Here is a 21,291-nt window from a genome sequence, read left to right as displayed (position 1 = left end):
GAGACGCAAAGAACTGTCACTGACGAGTATTAAGTCGATAACGTTTGGATATACAACATATGGTTGAGTAGTAATTCCTATCGGACAAAGCACTAAGAAAGTGTTTGGGCCGCACTACTTTATGTACCAGAGTCAAATACCCGGGATCGCGGATAGATACAGTGTAAGACGTCCGCCAACACACAGTCTCCTACAGAGCCTCCCGACTATAGCCAAACATGCCTTCCCTAGACCTACCTGTCTTGCCTAAACCGCGAGTTCCCAAGCGCTATGTAGTTGCAGGTCTGGTGTATTTAGGGATCCTGTGCCAGTACTCCATGAGGAGGAACTTGGACGTAGCGATTGTGGCGATGGTCAACACAACTAGTGAAGACCAACTCGATACCTCCGGTGCAGACCCGCCGGTAAGTGTCATGTGTATAGATAAAAGTATGTTGAACTTCAGTTGACCGAATCAATATTATCACAAAGTACTAGATTTGTGAAACAGTCTCAGCAAATATGGCAATTCGCCATATATATGGAGATAATGGCAGTCGCATTCGGAAGTAATCAACGATATTGCCCAAGCCTAATTCTACATTACTCGTCACATAGACGAACTGTTTTTTTCAGTCATTAGGATTACTTGGTTGCGTGGACGTTGCAACTTTTTAACTTTTTGAGTCGATTATCGTAGCACATATTTATTGTTATTTCTTAGTGAAACGTCAAGGTAGTGACGAAGTAACCACTAATGTGTCAAGTCGGCCATGCTCACATTTATGACATTTCTGTGTCCTAAAATCAAACTTTCGGACTCATGTCTTCATGGTCAACACGAAAGTTAAAATTTTGTGTTCCTGTCACCTAAATATTTATTCAACATTGCTGCAACATAAGTCTAACACATGATTTTAGGCTGTAATCTTTGAAGACACTTTGTAAACATGGAGATATGGCACAATTGACACCCGTCCAACAGGTTTACTGGCTATCCACGGCTGCATATGCATCGTCACGGGTCAATGCACGCTTGGCACTTTGCATAATGTAAACCCCGAGGCATATACTTATCCTGCCTGTACAACAATTAGACAGCTCATTCAAACTGGTATTTACAGCCGACAATCTTCCAGGCGCTACAATTAGTTGATAGTTTTCGAAAAAATGTGCACTCATCAAGACCTCATGCACGTTTCGCCCAAGAAGGCTTTCATAGATTAGATTTGTTCTAAACGCTTTGCGAGCATCCAAACATGCATTGATATGAGTTATGATTTTTTCTGGGCGGAAAATCTATTCATTATACACCGACACTCGATGTAATAGTGGTTTTATTCCAAATGTCCTTTGGTCAAGTTCTGCTTGGTATCTCAGAGATACTACAAGAGGCTATCCAAACCTAACGGCTCTTTGAGGTACTGACATCCTTATTTACCTTGATTGACAGGCGAAGCCGGAATTTGATTGGTCGCAGACCATGATTGGCGTGTTGTTCGGTTGTTTCTACTGGGGGTACATTCTAACAAAGTTGCTGGGAGGATATCTTTCCTACCGTTTCTCCCCCGTACGGTAAGATCGATATCTGGTTTCTATCTTTACGTGCCTATATTCTGTTCACTTCAAGTAAAGGTGCACTGCACTGCAGTGAGCACTTGTGTCGCGCTTGCATCACTACGGGGTTCGAAACATGCTCAAAGAATTTCAGAGAGTAAGAATTTTCTTCCTTTTTGCGCATTTTGTCGTCTTCTAAGTCATACATTTACGTATTATGCAATATCTAAATTATGAAAAATGGGAGAAAATAACAAAACAGTGACACAGTGAATTTAGCATTCCTTTATTCTCTGCATGATCAATAGAAATTTTGTGTTAATATGATTAGTTGACCCCTCACCTCCTCCATGTAAGCTCGACCTCCACGAAAAGCTGTCTTGAAGGCCGATGGAGTATCTATCGAGTTGAAATAAAGGCACAAACAAACAATCAAACAAACAAACAAACACTGCAGTGACGCAAGCTTGACACATGTGTGGTGTGTGAAACGTTTTGTTCAGTCCAAGTAATTTTGCAGACTACCATTGCATTTTCTGACCTGTTAGAGAAAAAAATAATTCATAACGTTTTCCATGGGAAAGTTTTAGATATTTCGTCTTTTACAACAATATAATGCATAAAATCAGTTTTTAAGTTTTGTAAGCAGCAAATGTATAAAGTTATAAAGATGTTTTAATGATTCCAATACATCGAATCAGACTTTGTTATTCAAATTAGTTCATATTATTATTCACATAACAACATAACTGATCTTAAGCATATCACAATGAAAATGTAAAACAACGCAATGTAGTGGAAGCTCGTGGTGGTTAAGTTAAGTTTCTAGCTTGTTGTTTGACATGTCCCCGACCATATTGCAGCGTTCTGGAAGGTTCTGTCTTCATCGGATCGATAATCCACATCATCCAGCCTCCGGCAGCAAGACTGAGTGTGGGAACTTTTATCTTCACAATCTTCCTACAGGGATGTTCAGAGGTACGTTTGACTACTTGAAGTGGGTACGAATCCAATATGTCACCACATTTTGTTCTCACGGATGCTTCTTGCTATATTCTAAATCTTTGATTGAACAAAATGACTTTGTTTTTGAAATGGATTATTTGTACCACAGGGTATGACCATGCCTTCGGCCTTTTCCGTGCTTGGGGCCTGGTCTCAACACGCGGAAAAGAGCAGATTATCATCTGTGGTCTTTGCAGGTGAGGGAAACATAAGTGAGAAACCCTCACATTGTCGATATAGATTTAAAAAGCTCTCCATAAAAACGCCATCCCTGTCTTCATTCAATCGGCGCCATTTCTATTTATCAATCTTTGGTACATATGAGATAGAGTACGTAACCGCATAGAGGGTATTAACGGATTGCCACTGAATCGCGTAAATGTTTTAATCAGCTACATGAAATAGAGAAATTTATGCAATACATATACGCCAAACGTAGCAGTTGTCATCGGAGGGAAACTACATTACTTGCAGAAAAAAATGTTTGCCGTTTTGTCTGTCGTCGAAGTATATTATGGCAAACATATACTGGTTATTTGGTTATCAACAAAACAAGCTTTCCTCCCATGTTGCAGGCCAGTACATCGGCATGGCCATCGGTACCGCTGCTACCGGAGCTATCACAAACAAGCTGGGGTGGGCCGGATCCTTCTACATATTCGGTAAACTATATATTCCTTTCTTTTTGTCTAACTTTATGTATGAATCTGTATGATAGTACATTCAATTACAATACCTAATTTCCAAGGAAGCGCGTTAACAATTATAAATCAGTAAGCAAAAGAGAAATACTTGAACACAAACTGAAACAAACTATATCTATTCACAATATTCAACTTTCAACTACACATGGCTGACATCCCTTTTACATCTGCTATTTACTGCATTCGCAAGAAAGAAGATATCTAATGTAAAAACATGACAACTTATCACAAGGACGGTAAATTTGATATGTAACGTTAATTGATATATTTTTTTTGTCAAGTTGTGTTTGACATAGCCTGTATTAATGGTGACATACAATACGTTTGGCACAATTGAAGGATTAACAACATCTATTCCTACATGCACGAAAAGGATTACTTGGAGTGACCTGGGGAATCATTGCCGACCTGTTTATCCGGGAGCTGTCGTTAGAAATCGCTCCGGAGAATCCCGAAGATGACTCGTTCCTCGGAGACGACACTGACAGACACAGTGTCAGCGCAAAGACAAGACCGCCTGTATGTACCTGTATGTCAACTGTAACTATTAGATCAGAGAAATTGAGGCCAATTGAGAACACTCTAGAACACACACACACACACACACACACGCACACACACACACACACACATACATAAAACTGCAACTTTGACAAGGAGAAAAAGTAGTAACTTTATACATTAGTCAAGTACACTTTTATATACATAGATACACAAATATACGTTTCCCATGTGGATGATAAAACTATATATGATCTAAGATAAACCATTGAATTAAATCTATGCTTCATGTAATTGTTGCCACAGCCCAAGGTCCGTCCACCGGTGCCATGGAAGCGCCTGCTGACGTCACCCCCAGTATACTCCATCGTGCTGTGCCAGGTGTGCCTGAAGGTTGCCACACACCTGATGCTCATCTACGCACCGCTCTACTACGTACACAGCTTTCACATCGACGCTAATCTGGTACGTCCTGTGGAAATACTGTTTTTAAACACGTTTTTTTTAAAATTCATCTTCACCCCCACTTTCTGGATTCTTCCTTAATACGCTTTTGTTCGATAGGAATGACTACTTTCACGTGTCTTGGAACCAAACGTCATGTTACAGTGACAATGTTTTTTTCCGACTCCAGACCGGTATTCTTGTTGGTCTGCCACCGCTGATATCCGGGGTCTGTATGCCGCTCTCAGGAATCTTAGCTGATTCCCGCTACGGCAGGCAGACAAGGTCAACTACAGTCGTCAGGAAAGCTTTGACTACCGTCGGTAGGTTTCGCTTTGCCATCATGGTGTTACTATTCCTAACATTCCTTATGTACCCGTAACCTAATGTATGGTGATCATACCCCCAATGCATTTTATTGTAACCCAAAGACATTTCAAAAGCTGCAGTGAGAGACGGACGAATGCGTTTGAACTTTATTTTGCACAGGCTCTTGTAGGAAGGTATAGTTAGGTGTTATATGATATCTCATGCTTTATTTTTCTGCCATGACTGTTTATAAGTCATGAAAAGTGCAATTTCTTTATGGATACAATATACAGTGGCAATGGCAGTGTACAGGCTCACCCAATAACGGTGGGTTAACACGAGTTAATACAAGTTCCGTATTGGCATTTTTTCATTCGCAGTCGTAAGCACCCTAAACACCTCATAGAATGTAAGAACGGAGGGAGTTAATAATACTTGGGATGTCGTATTGCATACGGAATATTTTTTTTGCCTGTTCTTGCTAGGTTTCTTAGGCCTGGCTGCCTGTTACATCCTCCTGGCGATCTCCACCAGCCTTGGGATGTCGCTGGCCAGTTTCTGCGCTGCCGGAGCGTTCGTCGCAGTGTCTATGGGCGGAGGTATGATGAGCGAAATTTACAGCTTATCCAACAAGTTTTACTTCTGCAACTACAGTCAGGCGTCTACCTCACTGGTGTTACGTCTAAAAGTAGATTTATTAGATCGTTTTTGCCCATTTTTGTACTTTGTCATCATTTTGACCATCGATCCCTAAGAAGAAAACGTTTTTTTTTTCAAATCAGGTGAAAATTAAGGACCGCGTTGATGTAATTTATAAAGTTTACTTTTTGTGGCCTTATGTCATCTTTGAAATCAAGCGAAGCGGTTGTTCAATTTCAAACCTGTTATGATGATAGATAATGTTCACAACAAATATGATTTTCTTACCGTTTGGTTACATTTAATACTTATATACACATCTCCTGTTAGGATTCAACGTCAACCCATTAGACCTGTCACCGTCGTTTGCCGGACTCATCGGAGGCATCTCCACATCCTGCTCACATCTGGCCGGGTCCATCTGGGTCGTCATTGTTGGTGTGCTGACGAAACACAAGGTACGGGCAACAGCTCCGAGTGTGTGTTCGAGAAATACAGGCGGGTTTTTACAGTCTATCAAGTACTACCTATCAAGTGTAACGTGAATGCTAATAATTGTTACATTCTAAGCAGTATTTTGCTACATTCTAAGTGTATATTATATTCTATCCTTACAGACGAACCACGAATGGTCCTTAGTGTTCACCGTGGTAGCCTGTCTGCTCGTGGCGGCTGCCATCATCTACCTGGTCTTCGGCAGCGGGGAAGAGCAGCCCTGGTCACGAGGCGAGCCCGACAAGAAGACCCTGACCTTCGCCTCGCCACAGGGTCCACCGGACATGAAGAACGGCTTCACCAGGGCCACGCTGACTGTACAGGGACACGTGGAGGAGGATTACACCGTTCATGACGACTTCACCAGGAGTTCGGACGAAGAGGAACTCCCCTTGTCAGAAGAGGACGGAAAAGTTAAAAGATTTGACGGCAGATAGAAGCTAATTGTATATTGTCCTCAGACATCAACGTCGATTTAGATGCACCTAGATGTACATTTCGATTAAAGATTGTTTACATGGTCTGCAAGAGTATGATTACACGTGTCATTAAGTTCATATCCAGTAATGTTATTCCCAGTAAATTTCTATATACATCTTCAGGTTTACCTGATTTAATATCTTGGAAATAGCTATTGCAAAAATGTATGTAGATAAAAAGCAAGAAACGAGGAAATAGGTATTTGTTATCATATTCGTCTTCTATAATACATAAAATAAATGAGCAATACACAACAGTGTAATTTGTCTTTTTTAATCTATGTACAATGGACTAGTTATATATCTTATCTAATGTTACAGTATTTTGCCGTCAGATGTTTCCCTAAAAAAGCATGAGGAATTTCTGTATATAGCTTAATACAATGTATTCAAGATTGTGGTTCATACAATTTTAAGTACATAACTTTGAGACCGGCGATCAAAAAACAGTACCTAAAGATACATGCCTACAGACTCTATGGATATTTGCTACTAACAAACACGAACAATAAGCACGATGTAAGAAAGACGAAGATAGCCAGCACATCGAAACGTCGGAAAGGTTGATGCAATATTTTACCTCATGCTGTACATGCTGTCAACGCCGTCAATGAGTCAACTTTTAAAGCACACATAGTATAGAAAAGTCAACAAAGTCAACATAACCTTTCAACGTTATACATATTTAGTAGACTGAAAACATGATATGGCACTTTACTTACAACCACTTCACACAACATCTACAAAAGAGTAGTTTGCCTTTAGTCACCGTTGTTAATGGGAATACTCCGTCATTGTTCGGTTTCTGGAACCCTACACTCTTGAGTGCTTCTCAAACTCTTCCATATATTGTAACTATCGGATACATCATAATTTCAATCCATCTTGCAGACATCATCACGGATAACCATGTGATGACTTCCTAGTTTAGTGTGTATTCCATGGCACTGCAAAAATAGTTTCAATGAGTGACCTCAATGAGTGAATTAGTCTACTGCTTTTGGCTACAGGTGCGTCTAAGAATGATATTTTCTTAAATCTTTTAACTGCTCTACGATTATACCCACTTAACATCTACAAGAACATTTCCCTAGCTACAAGGAAGTTTTTATCTTTATCATAGCTCTATGGTTCATGTACAATAATGTTTCCTAATTCTAAATGTAAAACAAAAATGTACGAACTTTATTATAAATATGCTACTGGTTCAACACTTAAAAGTCCCTTTCTGTATTGTACATATAAGGATTCTCGGGGTCTATTTGTACAAAATTCACCGATTCATCCACCCAGTCTATCGGAGAACCATCGTCAACGACAGACCGTGCCATGAGTTTGTCCGTCGCTTTTCTACCCGCATCCTTCCCTGCGGCTTCGTCCTGAGGCTCGGGAGAACTCGGCTTGCCGTCACCCGCCGTTCGGAACCAGTCGGGCATTTTCGGCTTCTTTGCCCATTCGGGAAGTTTCGACTTCTTCACGAAGACGTCCTCCTCGTCGTCGTCGTCGGCGCCGTCGCTGCGCGGCTTGGGATTGGACCACGGCTGGGTTTCTCCAGAGGCGAGGAAGAAGTAGAACACGACGCTGATGATCAGTATGACCGCAGAGATGATGAACACATAGCCCCACTGTTTGGCAGTCTGGAAGAGATAAAAGGAACAAAGAAACAAAGTTAGAGGAAATACATGTAAAAGTATAGTCTAAGTTCTTTTCATGAAAAGCTAGTTTTTAAATTTTGTCCTGAAATGCCCCTAACTGTCATTGCCAACGCCACCGAAATCATCTACGTTCCAAAAACAAACTAGAATGGTCAAACTATTGCAACAAAAGTCCATCGAAATGAGAAAACAAGGGATTCCACAGCGTTGAACAAACCTTGTCTACTGTGATAGTCCCCACGACTATCGGGCAGAGGATGCCTGACAGGGTGGCGATGGCGCCGGACAGGCCCATGATGATGCTGGCGTACCGGGGAGAGATGTCCAGGGCGTTCACGTTGTACCCTGGGGAAAACCAATCAATACTTAAGATTTCGTGTAAACAGCAATCAAAAAAAGCAATCAATTGCAAATTGCATCTATTGGTTTGCAAGACGTGTGTCTTGTGACCCACCTGAAGACAAGGTGAGACCAGCAGAAGCCATGCCGATGGACAGAAGAGTCATGGAGGCCACGGAACTGTTGGTACAGCCGATGATGAGGAAACACAACGCCTGCAGGGACAGACCTGGCGGAGGTGGAGCCAAACAAAAGGAAGAAGTAATATGGAAAACAAATCATGTTAGGTGTCTCATTTGTATGTGAAGGTTGATTTCAATCATTTGCTCAAACATATTGGTCATAATATCCAATTTATCAAGATAGATGAAAAGAAATTAGAAAATACGTTTGCTTATTTGAAAAAAAAAACATATGCGATAAATGACCCATTACTTTGGTAATATTTTGCACATTGCGCTGATTGCTGGTTAGCCTGTTAAACTCACCCACGGTATTGAAGAGTCGTCGGACATTCGTGGTTGACATGACTTCCTTCGTGCGCATCCAGTCTCCAACGCTGCCGGCGATGGGCAGGCACAGGGCCAGGAACAGGAACGGCATGCCTGTGATCAAACCGGACTGGAGGGAATGAAGAATGTAAATTCGTCATACTGATGGCTAAAGAAAATGACATAGGACAGCCATTATGACATAACGTTTGCAGTATGCTGGCATTTGTTGAAGATTTTCATGACTAAAGTTGCATAGTATGTCAATAGATTTTTTTAACACATCGATGTACATAATATACAAAGTCTCGTCCCTCTCCTTCATCATGTTAAATTCATATCTTAAAACATGCACATGTAAGGTAATAAAGAAATCTTTATTGACACGACAAAAGTACATCGACTTTCGTAAGGTCGACGTCATATAAACCGTACGATTATCATCTGTGATGCCAAAGACCATGCAATTTTACGATTATCACCTGCGATGCCAAAGACCATGCATTTTTTTCAGTTACAGAAAAAGCATAATGATAGTCTACTGCAAGCGATCGATGATTTTCCTTTACTTACAGCCTCCACCTGCATGTCGAATGCCTGCATGTAGTACGAGGGTGAGTTGGTGAGTAGGAGATACAGGGTCCACTTGAAGGCGGTGTCCGTAATCAAGATGGCGTACACGGGAGGTGACGTCAAAATGTCCCTCCACGGCGTCTCCTGGGCCTTTGGGCACATTTTAGAGTCAAGTACGGACACAAACACTAATCACACAATCATCATTATTCATCAAAGATATTACAAGACGAGTACGTCAACATGTGTGGCATACAAAACTTTGGATAAAATCTTTCCTCTCAGTAGAGTTAGATTAGAAATGGAATTGCGCCATTCTTAGATTTGTTTTCAGATGTCGCACTAGCTCTTCGAATTTGCTTTTGTGTAACTATCCTACGAATGAAAGGCAGAAATCCTTTTACAATATTTGACACACAATTTTTCACGTCGTTGAAATGATAAGTAGATACCACAATCTGTATATACAACATATGATGAATAAAGAGGAGACTCCACTCACAGTTGACTGTTGATTGCTACTCTGATAAAACTCTCCCAGGCTCTTCTCGATGAAGAGGCACTCCTCTTCGCTGACGGTGGGGTCTTTGGAGGGCGACTCCCACACGCACAGGGCCCAGATCACGGACCATGTGATGCCAAACGCTCCTGTAATACAAATGTTTACTCTGTATTTAAAGATACAAAAATAACAGATCGAAATATGAAATATTAGCCTCCAAGTACTAGTGTTTTGGATCCCTTCGGTCTTTGGGCTAATATACATTACCAAATATCGTGCACCACAGCATTCGAATGGAAATCTCCGTGTATGCATATTAGGTAACTTAGGAAGAAACTGGAACAGTCAAGAAGGCACCCGAGGACACGCAATGAATTCTAATCGAGGATTCATCACACACTTGCTGCATGACTATGGTGATTACTACAGTGTAATAGCCAAATGTTTATTCAGAAGGAAATGAACGGCAATCCCACTTACCGTACATGTAGAACGCATACGGCCAGCCGGCGTACTCAGTCACCACTCCCGACAGGGGCATACCGAACAGGATCCCTGCATATTGGCCTGGCAGAATAAACTGAACGTCAGATTCCGCGGTACAGATACTTTGAGTTGGGTTTGATTACGTGGGGTTGACTTAGTTCTAACGTCAAACATATCGTTCAAGATCATCGTCGTCGATGACCAATATTTATCAAAACAATTATGAATGTGCAAGATCATGTACTGTTGCTGACTGGTGATGGCGTCATACTTAGTACCGTTTACTGGAACAATACTATGCAGAAGACCTAAGCTTGCAATCTTATCGACTCCAAAAAATTGACAATAACTTATAACACATGGACGAAAGCTGAGGAAGCAATCGGTAAGCTCAATGTTATGTACCTGTGACCATGATGGACGTAAGTCTGCTTCTTTCAAGAGGCGGCGCCCACTTACTCAGAACGCCATATGACGATGGGAACGTCATGCCCTGAATATTAACATGATAAATACAAATTAAGATAAGCCAAACAACTTTAAAATCGGCAACTTCGAATGATTAAACAGACAATAACAATGACCAACAACAAGTAGTGGGGATTTTAAAACCTTAGAAGATCAAACTATATATTACGTAAAACAGGTACCCCTACTGTAACCATGAATCTGATTGATGCTAACTCAATCTGATTGATGCTAACTCACTTCAGACAGACCCTGTAGGATTCTAACAAAGATGAGGACACCGTAGTGTAAGTCAGCCGCCACAGGAACCACCATGTGCAGGCAGGCTGAGCACAGCACTGATGCCCCGAACACTCTAAATAAATGAAAACAGGAATTATAGAAAATTGACGAAAGGTAGTGGATGCTACCCGAAAACTAGAAAAGTTTCCAAAAGCTATCCAGTAGCTGTTACCTTGCTTACATAGTCTAAACATTTCAATGTCTTGTTGAAACAATTTCAGGTTTATTTTAAGGAAATGGCGTACCTATTAGCAGGAAAGCGAACCGCCAGGTATCCTCCCAGTACTTTTGTCAGTAGGAATCCCCAGAAAAATGATCCGTGGATGATACCGACTGTCAGCTGTGACCAGTGAAATGGTGCTGGCTGTAGACATGAAATACATGTAGCTTTAGAAATGAATGCCCATTATCTAGAGGTTAATGCAGATACTACAGTTACAGTTTATTCAAGGCTGGTAAATTGATCAACAACATTTTTAGGACTCTAATATAGGCATTGATTTGCACATATATACAAATTTATAATGCAGCCACTACGATAGCTACCATCAAGAAAGTTAACATCAAATTAAAGAGGGTCATGAATTGCAAGTCATCAATCTATCAAAGTTCATGTATAAGCTACTCCCACACCCATTAATTACCAATTTTTGTGACATATATGTTCCTCTCTACAAAAAAGGTAGGACATCATGGTTGATTTAGTGTATTGAGTGCGTACCACTTCTAAGTCGCCCAGCGTGTGGTTGTTGACCATATCCACCACGGCGATCCCCAGGTTCGTGCGGATACCATATTGGATCATGAAGCCGATGCACGCCAACACTGCCACAATATATCTCTTCGGCATGAACCCTGTTGGGATGAGTGAGTTCTTATTATGTCATGTTATGTCAATAGTAGACCCAAAGCACCTCAACGACACTACTTTATGTTCTTTACTGATATCAGGATCAACATCTCTTTCATATCTACAAAATTGTAATATTTTTGATCTTGTCAATACTTATATCCATTGCACAGGCAGGTTCTCCTAATTGACTCAGCACCAACTTGTCTTGTCTAAATTTACTTTTCTGTTATCCATTTTGTACTTATGTATGTATGTGGTTTACTATTCTTGTATTATGCGTATGTTTCTTGAGTAGAAGGTTTATATAAGCAATTTGTGCTTTCTGCCTCATACTCTCAAAATATATGTGAATAGATAAATAAATATTATGCCATGAGTATATGAAGGCAGTTAACAATGGTGATGTGCAAGCAAGCTTCTCTGTTGATGGTTCAAAAAGACAGTTCTTTGGTTGATAGTGTTAGAATAGCAACGGCGTGTATAAGGGCCCCACAAAATGTATGTTTGCCTTTACGGAAGGTAAACATATTGTTTTCGCTCTATTTCCTCTTCTGCAAACAAATAAAGTCAACGACCCGGACTAGACAGCTGTCACCATGGTTACAGGTAAACTAGCACACACTCTGTGGTGTTCGGTTACATGATGTAGCAAATGGCTTAGCACAGAGCTGGAGGGGCTGGTCACTAAATATAGATGTGTTGGACTTGGAGTAATAATAAACATAACAGTAGTCAGTGTTAACTACAACATGTGACGGTGAACATTATATATTTGCTTGCAAATGTCACACATCTAGTTTGTTTTCTATTTCGTAAACGTTAATCAGGATTGAACAAAACCATTGTGATGCTTGATTACCATATCACCATATATGCCAGTTGTATGATGAATGTTTGGCTGTATGTCTCTAGCATGTAGATTGATGATAACAATCAAGTTTAGCGCGAACTTAATTTGGTACGTATAATTTACGGTTACACTGCAGACTGAAATACACCAAAGTGAGCCCAGGCGACAACGACAGTATAGTTAATCGCCTTGGACAACGCAAACCCTTCTCCTCTGGTCAACTTACCGCTTTTACATGTTGCCGCCTCACCAAGTCGATCCCACAGGACTTTTACTACATTACATTTGGGTGAGATTAGGAGGGAATTAGAGCTGTGGTGTGACATTTAGCAACAAAGAACTGCCTTTTTTTACCAGTGATGATTGATTCATTATGATGCTTTGATTATATTGTACTTCTACATAATCTTCATTATCCAAGTTTGTATACTGATAAAATGTACCGATATGGATGAATAACATGGAACTTCTGTCTGTGTGTTAGAAATAGCATGAAAGCATGAGTCTACAATCTGTGTTCAATTCTTCTAAATCCCTTGTCACACAGTCGACGGTCGCATTTGGTGATCGCCAGAAAGTCACTGGAGTATTTCTCTACCTGAAAATCCACCATCACATTGAACCGGGCTCAGAGACAAGAATTCCAAACATTTATTGTGTATCTACAAATCAGGCAAGAGAACACTGGGCATATTGCAGCCAAAAATGTCATATCGAGCTCGGAGACTCACCAACCAATGACTTTTCTTGCTGTGTGACAGGGGCTTAAGAAGAAACACACAAACCTTTCGGACAGGGGCAGAAATTTGTTGAGCCATCAGTTTCACTGCTTGACCACAGTTTGTTCGTCCATGACGCAGGAAGGAACGAGGAATCTTTCTCGTTGTCCTTTGGGTCCAAACTAATACGATTTGGGGCCATTCTGAAAACATATAAGAAGAGTATGATCAGCAATACGATAAAAGCTGCAACCGATACAATTTGTGAATGTACTATTTGAGACCATTTCTGCAGTAAGGACATGCTTTTTTTTCTGTGTAATTGAACCACAATTCGAAGATCCTCCATGGCTACTTTGCACAAACTAAATATTTATTGAGCGTAACTGACCGGGTTTTCCAGATGAAGACCCGATACGTCCTTCATACATTCACCAAGGTTAATCGACAAAAGAGGATAGGGAAACATACTTGTAAGAAAAGGAAGGAGGAAATGATAAAATGTCCTTCCTTTGTCGAAAACAATGAACGCGTGGGAATGTGAGTCCGCATATCTAGCGCCTCCCTCAGTCAGTATTGACCATGGTAAAATCCTAACCGATAGCAGCACTAAAGCTTCTGCTCCACAACTCACAACTCATAGAGAAATTACTAAAAATCAAGACTTCATAAAGCGAGGCAGATAAGACGGAATTCGTTTGCAGATAACATTCTACAGCTGCATATCAAATCATATGAATCATATAGAAATAACAACATACACATACATATCATAAAAAAACTCGTCGCCTGGCTTGAAAGAAGATATATGGTAACCCAAAAGCAGACCATTGCAGAAATGATATATACATCAACAAAGCCGTCGAGACCCCCAAATTTTCCAGAATTTTTGTCCTACCTCTGATAGGAGTATGCGCTGTGGAAGGCAGCCACGGGGAACTCCATGTTAACGGAACAAATGCACAACAGGGTACTTGGGTCTTGTCTGCAGAATTTATCTCAGGCCCCAGCCTACGCGCCAACCTACGCCTACGTCATTGCCGAGCAGTTCTTCCTTATAAGTACTCTTTAAACATACACCATATCCCCGCGAATTGCAAGCGAGTTTGCTTTCTCCAAATGTCACCGTAATTCTAGTAAATTGATGCCCTCTCGAACAAAAGAATATAAATACGTTTGATGGTATATCCGCATTCTAAGCGGTTCATAATTGCTCTTGAGTAGATTTGGTTATAAGTAAAGGCCAATCATGACACCGGTGATACATTAGCACAGTTGACTGGAAAATGTCAACACATATTACGTTTCACTCAGTCTGGTACTGTGAAGAAAACGCCACTTGTGTGACCGCTCTTGAAGCCTAGCAACCGGCTCTGTGATTTCAAGCAATTTTCTCTTATTGAAGAGGTAATCATACTGCACAGGGGAGGCAGTGAGAGCAGTTTCCTGTCATCCCAGCTGCCTGGTAACGGCAAATTACGTCAAGATTTAATGGACTACTGCTTCTATAAGGGCTGGCTTTGTGAGATTACAGAAACGATTAAGATGACAGGTACCAATGACGACTTCATTGTGATGGCTATACTTGACATGCACGGGAGGGATGAATTCAAACCAAACAATGCGATATTAATTGTGTTCTGCAACGTATGTTTGCGATAGTTAATTTGATTGTCATTTACAACACCATACGGCATAATAGCCAACAGAAAACAGTTCTTTAGTTTCCATTACTCATCTTTTCTCCTTTGATAATGTCTATCATCATTGTTCTTTTGGAACTATATGTTATATGAACTATTTGAAGTGGCTATTAACGACGAAAATAAAATTGAATTTTAGAAATGATTCTGTGTCTTTTGATCCGATGTAAACAACTTCGACTTATCTCTTTCCCAAGCTTCGCACGCAGCCTTTTGGAAAATCGATATACGTAACTGTTGAAGCTTCTAGCTTCTAATGTTTATTTTCAATTAATGCTAGATCCGGCTAGATCCTATGATTAAGTATATATATGAAGAATGATAAAAGTCATAACGACCCGTCAACACGTTCTCGAGTTATTCTTGTCCACAGTTTGAAAGGAAACCGGTGCCTGCAGTTCCAAAAAAGCCAATAGGGGTCCAAACTCACAGCACTTGCTCTGTGCCACGTGCACTCAACACTCACGAACACACCATGTCCAGAATACGAGATATCAAAAATGGAAGTTCCGCTGCAGTACCATAGCAAGTCGCTAGGGGGCCCATTATCAACCTTGACCAACCAACCCTACCCACCTACCAAATATCATCAGGATCCATCTAATTCTTCTCGAGTTAGACAGACAGACAGACAGATAGACAGACGTACAAGCCTAAAACAAAACCTTGCTATTCTGGGGAAGGTAAAAATGTATATGAATCACGGCAGTCCTGTAAGGTTTAGGCGCAACTATTTTGCTTGGTTAGGGGAGGTTGTTTTCGCTAGGTTTGATGTACGCGTACTTCCCGATCGCGTTGGTAGAAGGCAAAACTAACGCGGTCGTCGTAACTAGACAAGAATATATCCCCATGAGGAACATTTAACAACTTAGCTTTACAGGTTGGTTACAGTGACATCAATCGTATACGATAAACTCATATTTCTCGCCATACAATATAATTCCAAAATGTCAACATGTCCCAGAATTATCCCACGTAACACCTGAACAATGTTGAAGAGAGTCCGTGTGGGGTAATTGTCGCTTGGTTACCTCTCCCTCATGCATGGTTACCTCTCCCTCATGCACGATGTGCCACACGTGTTGGCCTTGGGCTGCTTGGCATTTCAAAGAAAGGCGCGGTTACAATTACTAATGCAGCAAAGCATACAAAAACCTTTCTGGCTAGCTCATATCCGCAACAACAAAAGCCCACCACTCCTATTATCTAATGGATAAAGCAAAACACATTTTGCAAATCGATCGCTCGTGGAAACTTTTAGTGGATGGCGCATTGACATGTAAATGCATAATTACAATGATTATTCCACGTATGTGAGCTAAAACCACATTGCAGACGCTATTAGTTTCCGAAGTTGCAAAATGGTTTGTGAGTGTAACCCTGAATACACTCAAAACATGAGAAGAGAATAGTACAACTGTGTCATTGTTACACAGTAACGTACGTACATGTATGTGTGCTGTTACAGCTGCCAATTTGTTTCAACTGGGATGCAGTCTACTTCCACCCAGCAGTGCCAGCGTTTTGTCTAATTTTCTTGACACACAACGCACGGTGTACCTCCATCAAACGACGATATAAAATCAAGAAATTCGACCTGCTGTCAGTGCCCTTCTTTTATGATGAATCACTCCATTCCCTATCTCTCATGTCCAATCTGTGCGGAACGAAACAGGATTATAGAATAAGCCATCGAGTATTGTCTGTCTACGCTGCTATGTTCCAGATAAACAAAAGAATGAGGTGTGGGCATACCTTTCTCAACGAATAGAGATAAATCCATTTTGGATAATTAAGGGGGTGTTGTGCTATTATAAACTAAAAAAAGCGTACATACAAGGTAAACTAAATGTTGCCTCACTGGACGTTAATGATAGGATGTTAACACTTGTCGACATGCCCTTACGTAGTTTTTCTTACAATGTCCCTAGGGAAACCAGCACACTGATTCAGCCTCTTAACGCCATTTTTAGACATTTGTAACAGACATTCATAGCTACCACAGAGCCGGAACTGCACAAAACAGGCTTTGCATGAAATCAGATTTTGATAAGAAGAATCCATGTAGCTGTATAAATACTGGAAATTATTACAAATATGTTTTAGCTCTTGTACATTAAAAAGCAAACTTTTAGTAAAGAAAGGACATATATAACGATACAAACACGCGACTGCATAAAAGGAACCCATACGCCCTTCAACTACATAATGCATTTACGGACAACGAAGAATTAATATCTGAGAATGCAAATGTAAGACTAGGAAATATCATCGCTTAACTTAGAATCAGTTGTCACTTCCAGGGCAAAGAATCTGTCCTGACTTTTTTTATACCTCAAATCCGGTCTACGATGAACAGTACTACATTGCTATTACTTATATATAAAGAAGGTTTCGCCACTTCACACAAATTAATAGCTCTGAAAAATCATTTTCCTAATGATATTATTGTTTTCATTGAAAAATCAGTACCAAGGAGCGAGAAGAAGCCGAACATATATACTTAACTACGACACACATTCTGTCTTTGTAGTTACCTATACTGCTGCAAACATACATATGTATAATTTATAGGTTACATACTAATCTCCAAGCAGATCCTACGGAACCATAAGATAGTATCAAAGCTGGCCAAGGATATTTCGGGGAGTCAAACGGGCACCGGTCGCATACACACTCCTAGGCCGGCTTCACTCCTCTGCCAGCATTTGATACTATCTTATCCTCTGGATCTGGTTGGAGATTAGTTACATACTAGGATACTGGATACAGCCATTCAAGTCATAGGGCCCGGGATCCTGTTAAGGAATTTACAAGTCAATGAACATACTCCTGAGCGTGTCCGCTCTGAATCAGATGGTCTTCACTATTACCTACAAACATATTGATAGTTGACTTCATTAACTTTTCCGTGCCATGAAAATGTAAATCAAATAAAGACAGTTTCTACCTTTCTCGGTAGATGTTGTCCCACGGTTGCTCTCAGGATACGGGTTTGAACCTCCACACGGTGCAGTAGGGTTTGAGCGGCGCTGGCCGTCGCCAGATCACCTCCTCTACGTTCTTCCTGGGTGTTCCCGACAATCGCTTTGGTGATGTTCCTACAGCAATAGGTTAAAAAAGTTACATTTAGCATCACAAATTCATAATTCCAATAATGGGTTTGGCTGCGACGTTCTTCAATGGTACTGTTCTTCTGAATGGACCATGGTATGCTCACAAGCGATGTAAGATGAAATTGAGGCTACATGTAGCAACAGGGCATGATGTTGGTTGGTAATCAAAGATGACTGAAAGTATTGAATGTCCATGCGCATATCTACAGTTGAGCTGTTCAAAATGGCGGCCAGTCACACAGATTACTAGTTTGAGTAATTACTCTGGTGTAGCGATCATTCCCCCTGGATGAGAAGTTAGCCTTTAGGCAATGTACATACAATCCTTGGGGGAAAATCATCGATGTCATTTGTCTGTAATACTGGGCAAAGATATCCCATCAAATAGATATTTCTACAGGCGTAAAAGCTGAAAAGTCTTGGTAGTTGTCTCTTACTTGATTTCTACAGCTTCTGGTGATCCAAATGATTGGTCCTTGTACAAAACGTGTGACAGTAATCTAGTAGTAACTCCCGATAACGTCACTGAATAACACCTTAGTGCTTTTCTACCCCCGTAATTGGCCCTAAAATGCAGCAACACAACAATCAGCGTCTTATTTTGTTTCATCATCATCATCATCATCATCGGTCGACGTGATCAAATGTAGACATGTTCGCACATGTCTACACACGACGGGGTTATACCGCCCCTTACGGGGTGACATACCCTTTCGTAGGCTAATTACAAGACGGGGATGCGCCAGGTCTCCCATCCCATCTTATTTTGTTTCAACTGTGTTAATTTGCCTCAAATGGACCCCAAAACGTGTGATGGGTGTCCGCAAAAGAGAAACATTTGCTCAGTAAAATGTCAGATAGCCTTCTCCACAGAAAGAAGATGCCAGGTTGTAGTATGAAGAACAGTCGGAATACATACAAGTGAAATGCTAACAAATCTTGAAAGATGCACATATGAAGCAGAAGTGTCAAGGGATACCCAACAACTGGTAGTTTGTGTTACTACTCAGCATTCTAACACCTTGTTTTATACTCTAAAAGCAACATGAGAAATCTTCTCACCGGGCTACATTCCGCACGAAGTCTCCACCATTCCTGCTGGGTTCCGCCACGATGGTTACCAACAAAATGTCACCGGACAGTGTCCGAGATTGTACACCGTCATCATGGTATGAAATAACACCCAAGGTCTGACCTGATTAAAAGAATTTCTGAATGTTTTCACCTGGGAAAGATTTGCATGGCGCGAAATCATGGGGTCCGTCAAAAGTGGTTCGACAACTTTGCCCCCCTCCCCATTTCTACAGCAAGGGATAATTCAGGTGACATGAGTCATTACAGGGGATGTGGGGGTAAGAAACTTGTTAGCCAGTAGCTGGAAGCAATTTTCGAAGATCATTGAGGCATGTAATGTATCAAGGACCTCCTTGGCAAGTGGATGTATCAATGCTGTTCGTTGAAACCTCAGGTTTTTAAAAGCACACTATTGCTCTCAAAATATGTTTACCTACGAAGCCAAATCTATAAATAAAAAAATTAGATTTATATTTCATAAAGTCTTTGGAATTTCTAAGATAACATTGGGGTAGTACGTTTTGGTAAATAAGCTAGGATAGTAGGATTTTATCAGCTGAAAAGCTTGTCACTTGAATTATGAATGCAAAATGTAAAAAGGCCAAGGGGTAGAAAAACACATGTAAGTGGCTTAGTTATCTCCAGCAATTTTTTTTACAGTTAAATGGTTCTGTGCACTGAAGGATACGTAATGTTTTAACATACCCTAAGGTGTACTGAGGGACGGTTACCATCTCACAACAGTTTCTTTCTGTAGTTCAAAGGTCAAAGAGACTGGCTCGACCGGTTCTTCAACTCAGTGAGACATGCGCACGAGTCGTGTTATAGTAGTACACAAATGTATTTACACAAGGTTACAACAACAATGACATTGATGAAGTTTTATGTAACATGTCGCATAGTTTTAACTCTGATCTGATAAATGACAACAAAGTTCTTCATAAAAAGAATCTAATCGTTTTGTCTACGGTGAAATAATAGGTTTTATTCGTGATGAAGTCAAGATAGCTGTTGTAGAATACTTAACGAAAAAAAACTACAATGGGCGACGTAGCACACAAGGGAAAAGGGATATGTTTGGGTGTAAATTGTTTTCGAAGTCCTGTATACAGAAACCCCGGAGCCTTTGTGACGGGACAATGGAGCCTCATTGCGGTATCATATAAAAGTGCAGAAATAACGGACTGATTGTAACAACTAGTATCCCCGAAATGAAAAATATACACATTTTCTCGAAAACAGACAGAACAGACAGAACTAGCGATGCATATATTCTTCGGTCAAGCCAATAAATAGGTGAAGTCGATGGCCATGAAAGATGCTGCCGCGTAGTAACGGCTTACAAGTTTCCAGTACCGCATGGTGTCGCCGCTGCACAATGGACCATGGTATGAAATTGGCATTGGCAGTTAATCAGCAAAATCCATGGGATTGTAGAAATGCTGGAAATTAGAAATATGTTCTTGCTTCTGTACAAACGAAAGTTAACGTTACGTACTGTATACTGTAAGCAGAACATGGTGCAGCTATTCTACGAGTATGAACCATTCATTGTATACAGTATGGTGAGTATGGTGTGCCTTGGCTATGCAGCTGTCTCCTTGTCGTCAAAGAATGTCAAGGTCTGTGGATTATGGCCACACCCATGTCAACAAACGCTATCCTAAATACCTTAGCTTAGCTGTACGTCCGCTGTATAGTTTGCCAGATGTGACATGCGTGTACACATCTGGCTTGCCTGAAACATCCTTTAAACGTAATAACTGGAGATAGGGTGACGTCTGTATATTAAGAAACACCTGTTCGTACGACGCATAGGTTAGCATATGAGAATGAGATTATGTAGGGATGATTAGTTAAAAAAAGTTAAACCCTTCCCGCGCCAAGGGAAGTGCCCATTTCTGGCGCATAGGGCGGTGCCCATCTCTGTTTCGTTAGCCCTGGGCCACACACAACGCAATCACTACAGCAGGGGGCGAGTCCACTGGTAGTGGTGTGTGTTCAACTTCCATACTCTTTCCAGAATGCTGAGTGCTAAGCAGAGAAAGAAGCATGTACCATTTTATAG

At 40.8% G+C, this 21,291-nt stretch overlaps 2 protein-coding genes across 8 annotated transcripts; one reads left to right on the top strand and one right to left on the bottom strand.

Moving 5' to 3' along the window:
* Positions 1 to 147: 147 nt before the first annotated feature.
* On the top strand, positions 148 to 6,211 carry LOC118413931 (vesicular glutamate transporter 1-like). Its single transcript, XM_035817595.1, has 11 exons — positions 148 to 404; positions 1,433 to 1,554; positions 2,400 to 2,514; positions 2,651 to 2,738; positions 3,117 to 3,203; positions 3,619 to 3,764; positions 4,053 to 4,211; positions 4,381 to 4,513; positions 4,985 to 5,098; positions 5,469 to 5,596; positions 5,756 to 6,211. The coding sequence occupies exons 1-11, from the start codon at positions 219 to 221 to the stop codon at positions 6,068 to 6,070; spliced, it is 1,593 nt and encodes a 530-aa protein (XP_035673488.1). The 5' UTR covers positions 148 to 218; the 3' UTR covers positions 6,071 to 6,211.
* Positions 6,212 to 6,370: 159 nt separating this feature from the next.
* On the bottom strand, positions 6,371 to 19,557 carry LOC118413920 (vesicular glutamate transporter 1-like). 7 transcript variants are annotated; one of them, XM_035817570.1, is made up of 16 exons: positions 19,212 to 19,557; positions 17,984 to 18,134; positions 16,482 to 16,690; positions 13,397 to 13,533; positions 12,838 to 12,885; positions 11,630 to 11,763; positions 11,154 to 11,272; positions 10,867 to 10,981; positions 10,564 to 10,651; positions 10,153 to 10,239; positions 9,673 to 9,818; positions 9,171 to 9,320; positions 8,595 to 8,727; positions 8,222 to 8,335; positions 7,985 to 8,112; positions 6,371 to 7,749 (listed from the first exon to the last, which is right to left on the bottom strand). In XM_035817570.1, exons 4-16 carry the CDS (start codon positions 13,530 to 13,532, stop codon positions 7,327 to 7,329), a joined length of 1,821 nt encoding a protein of 606 aa, XP_035673463.1. In that variant the 5' UTR covers position 13,533; positions 16,482 to 16,690; positions 17,984 to 18,134; positions 19,212 to 19,557; the 3' UTR covers positions 6,371 to 7,326. The 7 variants fall into 7 exon arrangements, with proteins under 7 accessions (XP_035673463.1, XP_035673462.1, XP_035673465.1 ...); XM_035817569.1 differs by lacking the exon at positions 16,482 to 16,690 and having other exon boundaries at positions 19,212 to 19,551; XM_035817572.1 differs by lacking the exons at positions 16,482 to 16,690; positions 19,212 to 19,557 and adding an exon at positions 18,587 to 18,678.
* Between the last annotated feature and the right edge of the window lie 1,734 nt (positions 19,558 to 21,291).

This window comes from Branchiostoma floridae, chromosome 4, assembly GCF_000003815.2.
Source record: "Branchiostoma floridae strain S238N-H82 chromosome 4, Bfl_VNyyK, whole genome shotgun sequence".
Classification (NCBI taxonomy): Eukaryota; Metazoa; Chordata; class Leptocardii; order Amphioxiformes; family Branchiostomatidae; genus Branchiostoma; species Branchiostoma floridae.
This window is presented reverse-complemented; position numbering and strand designations above follow the sequence as displayed.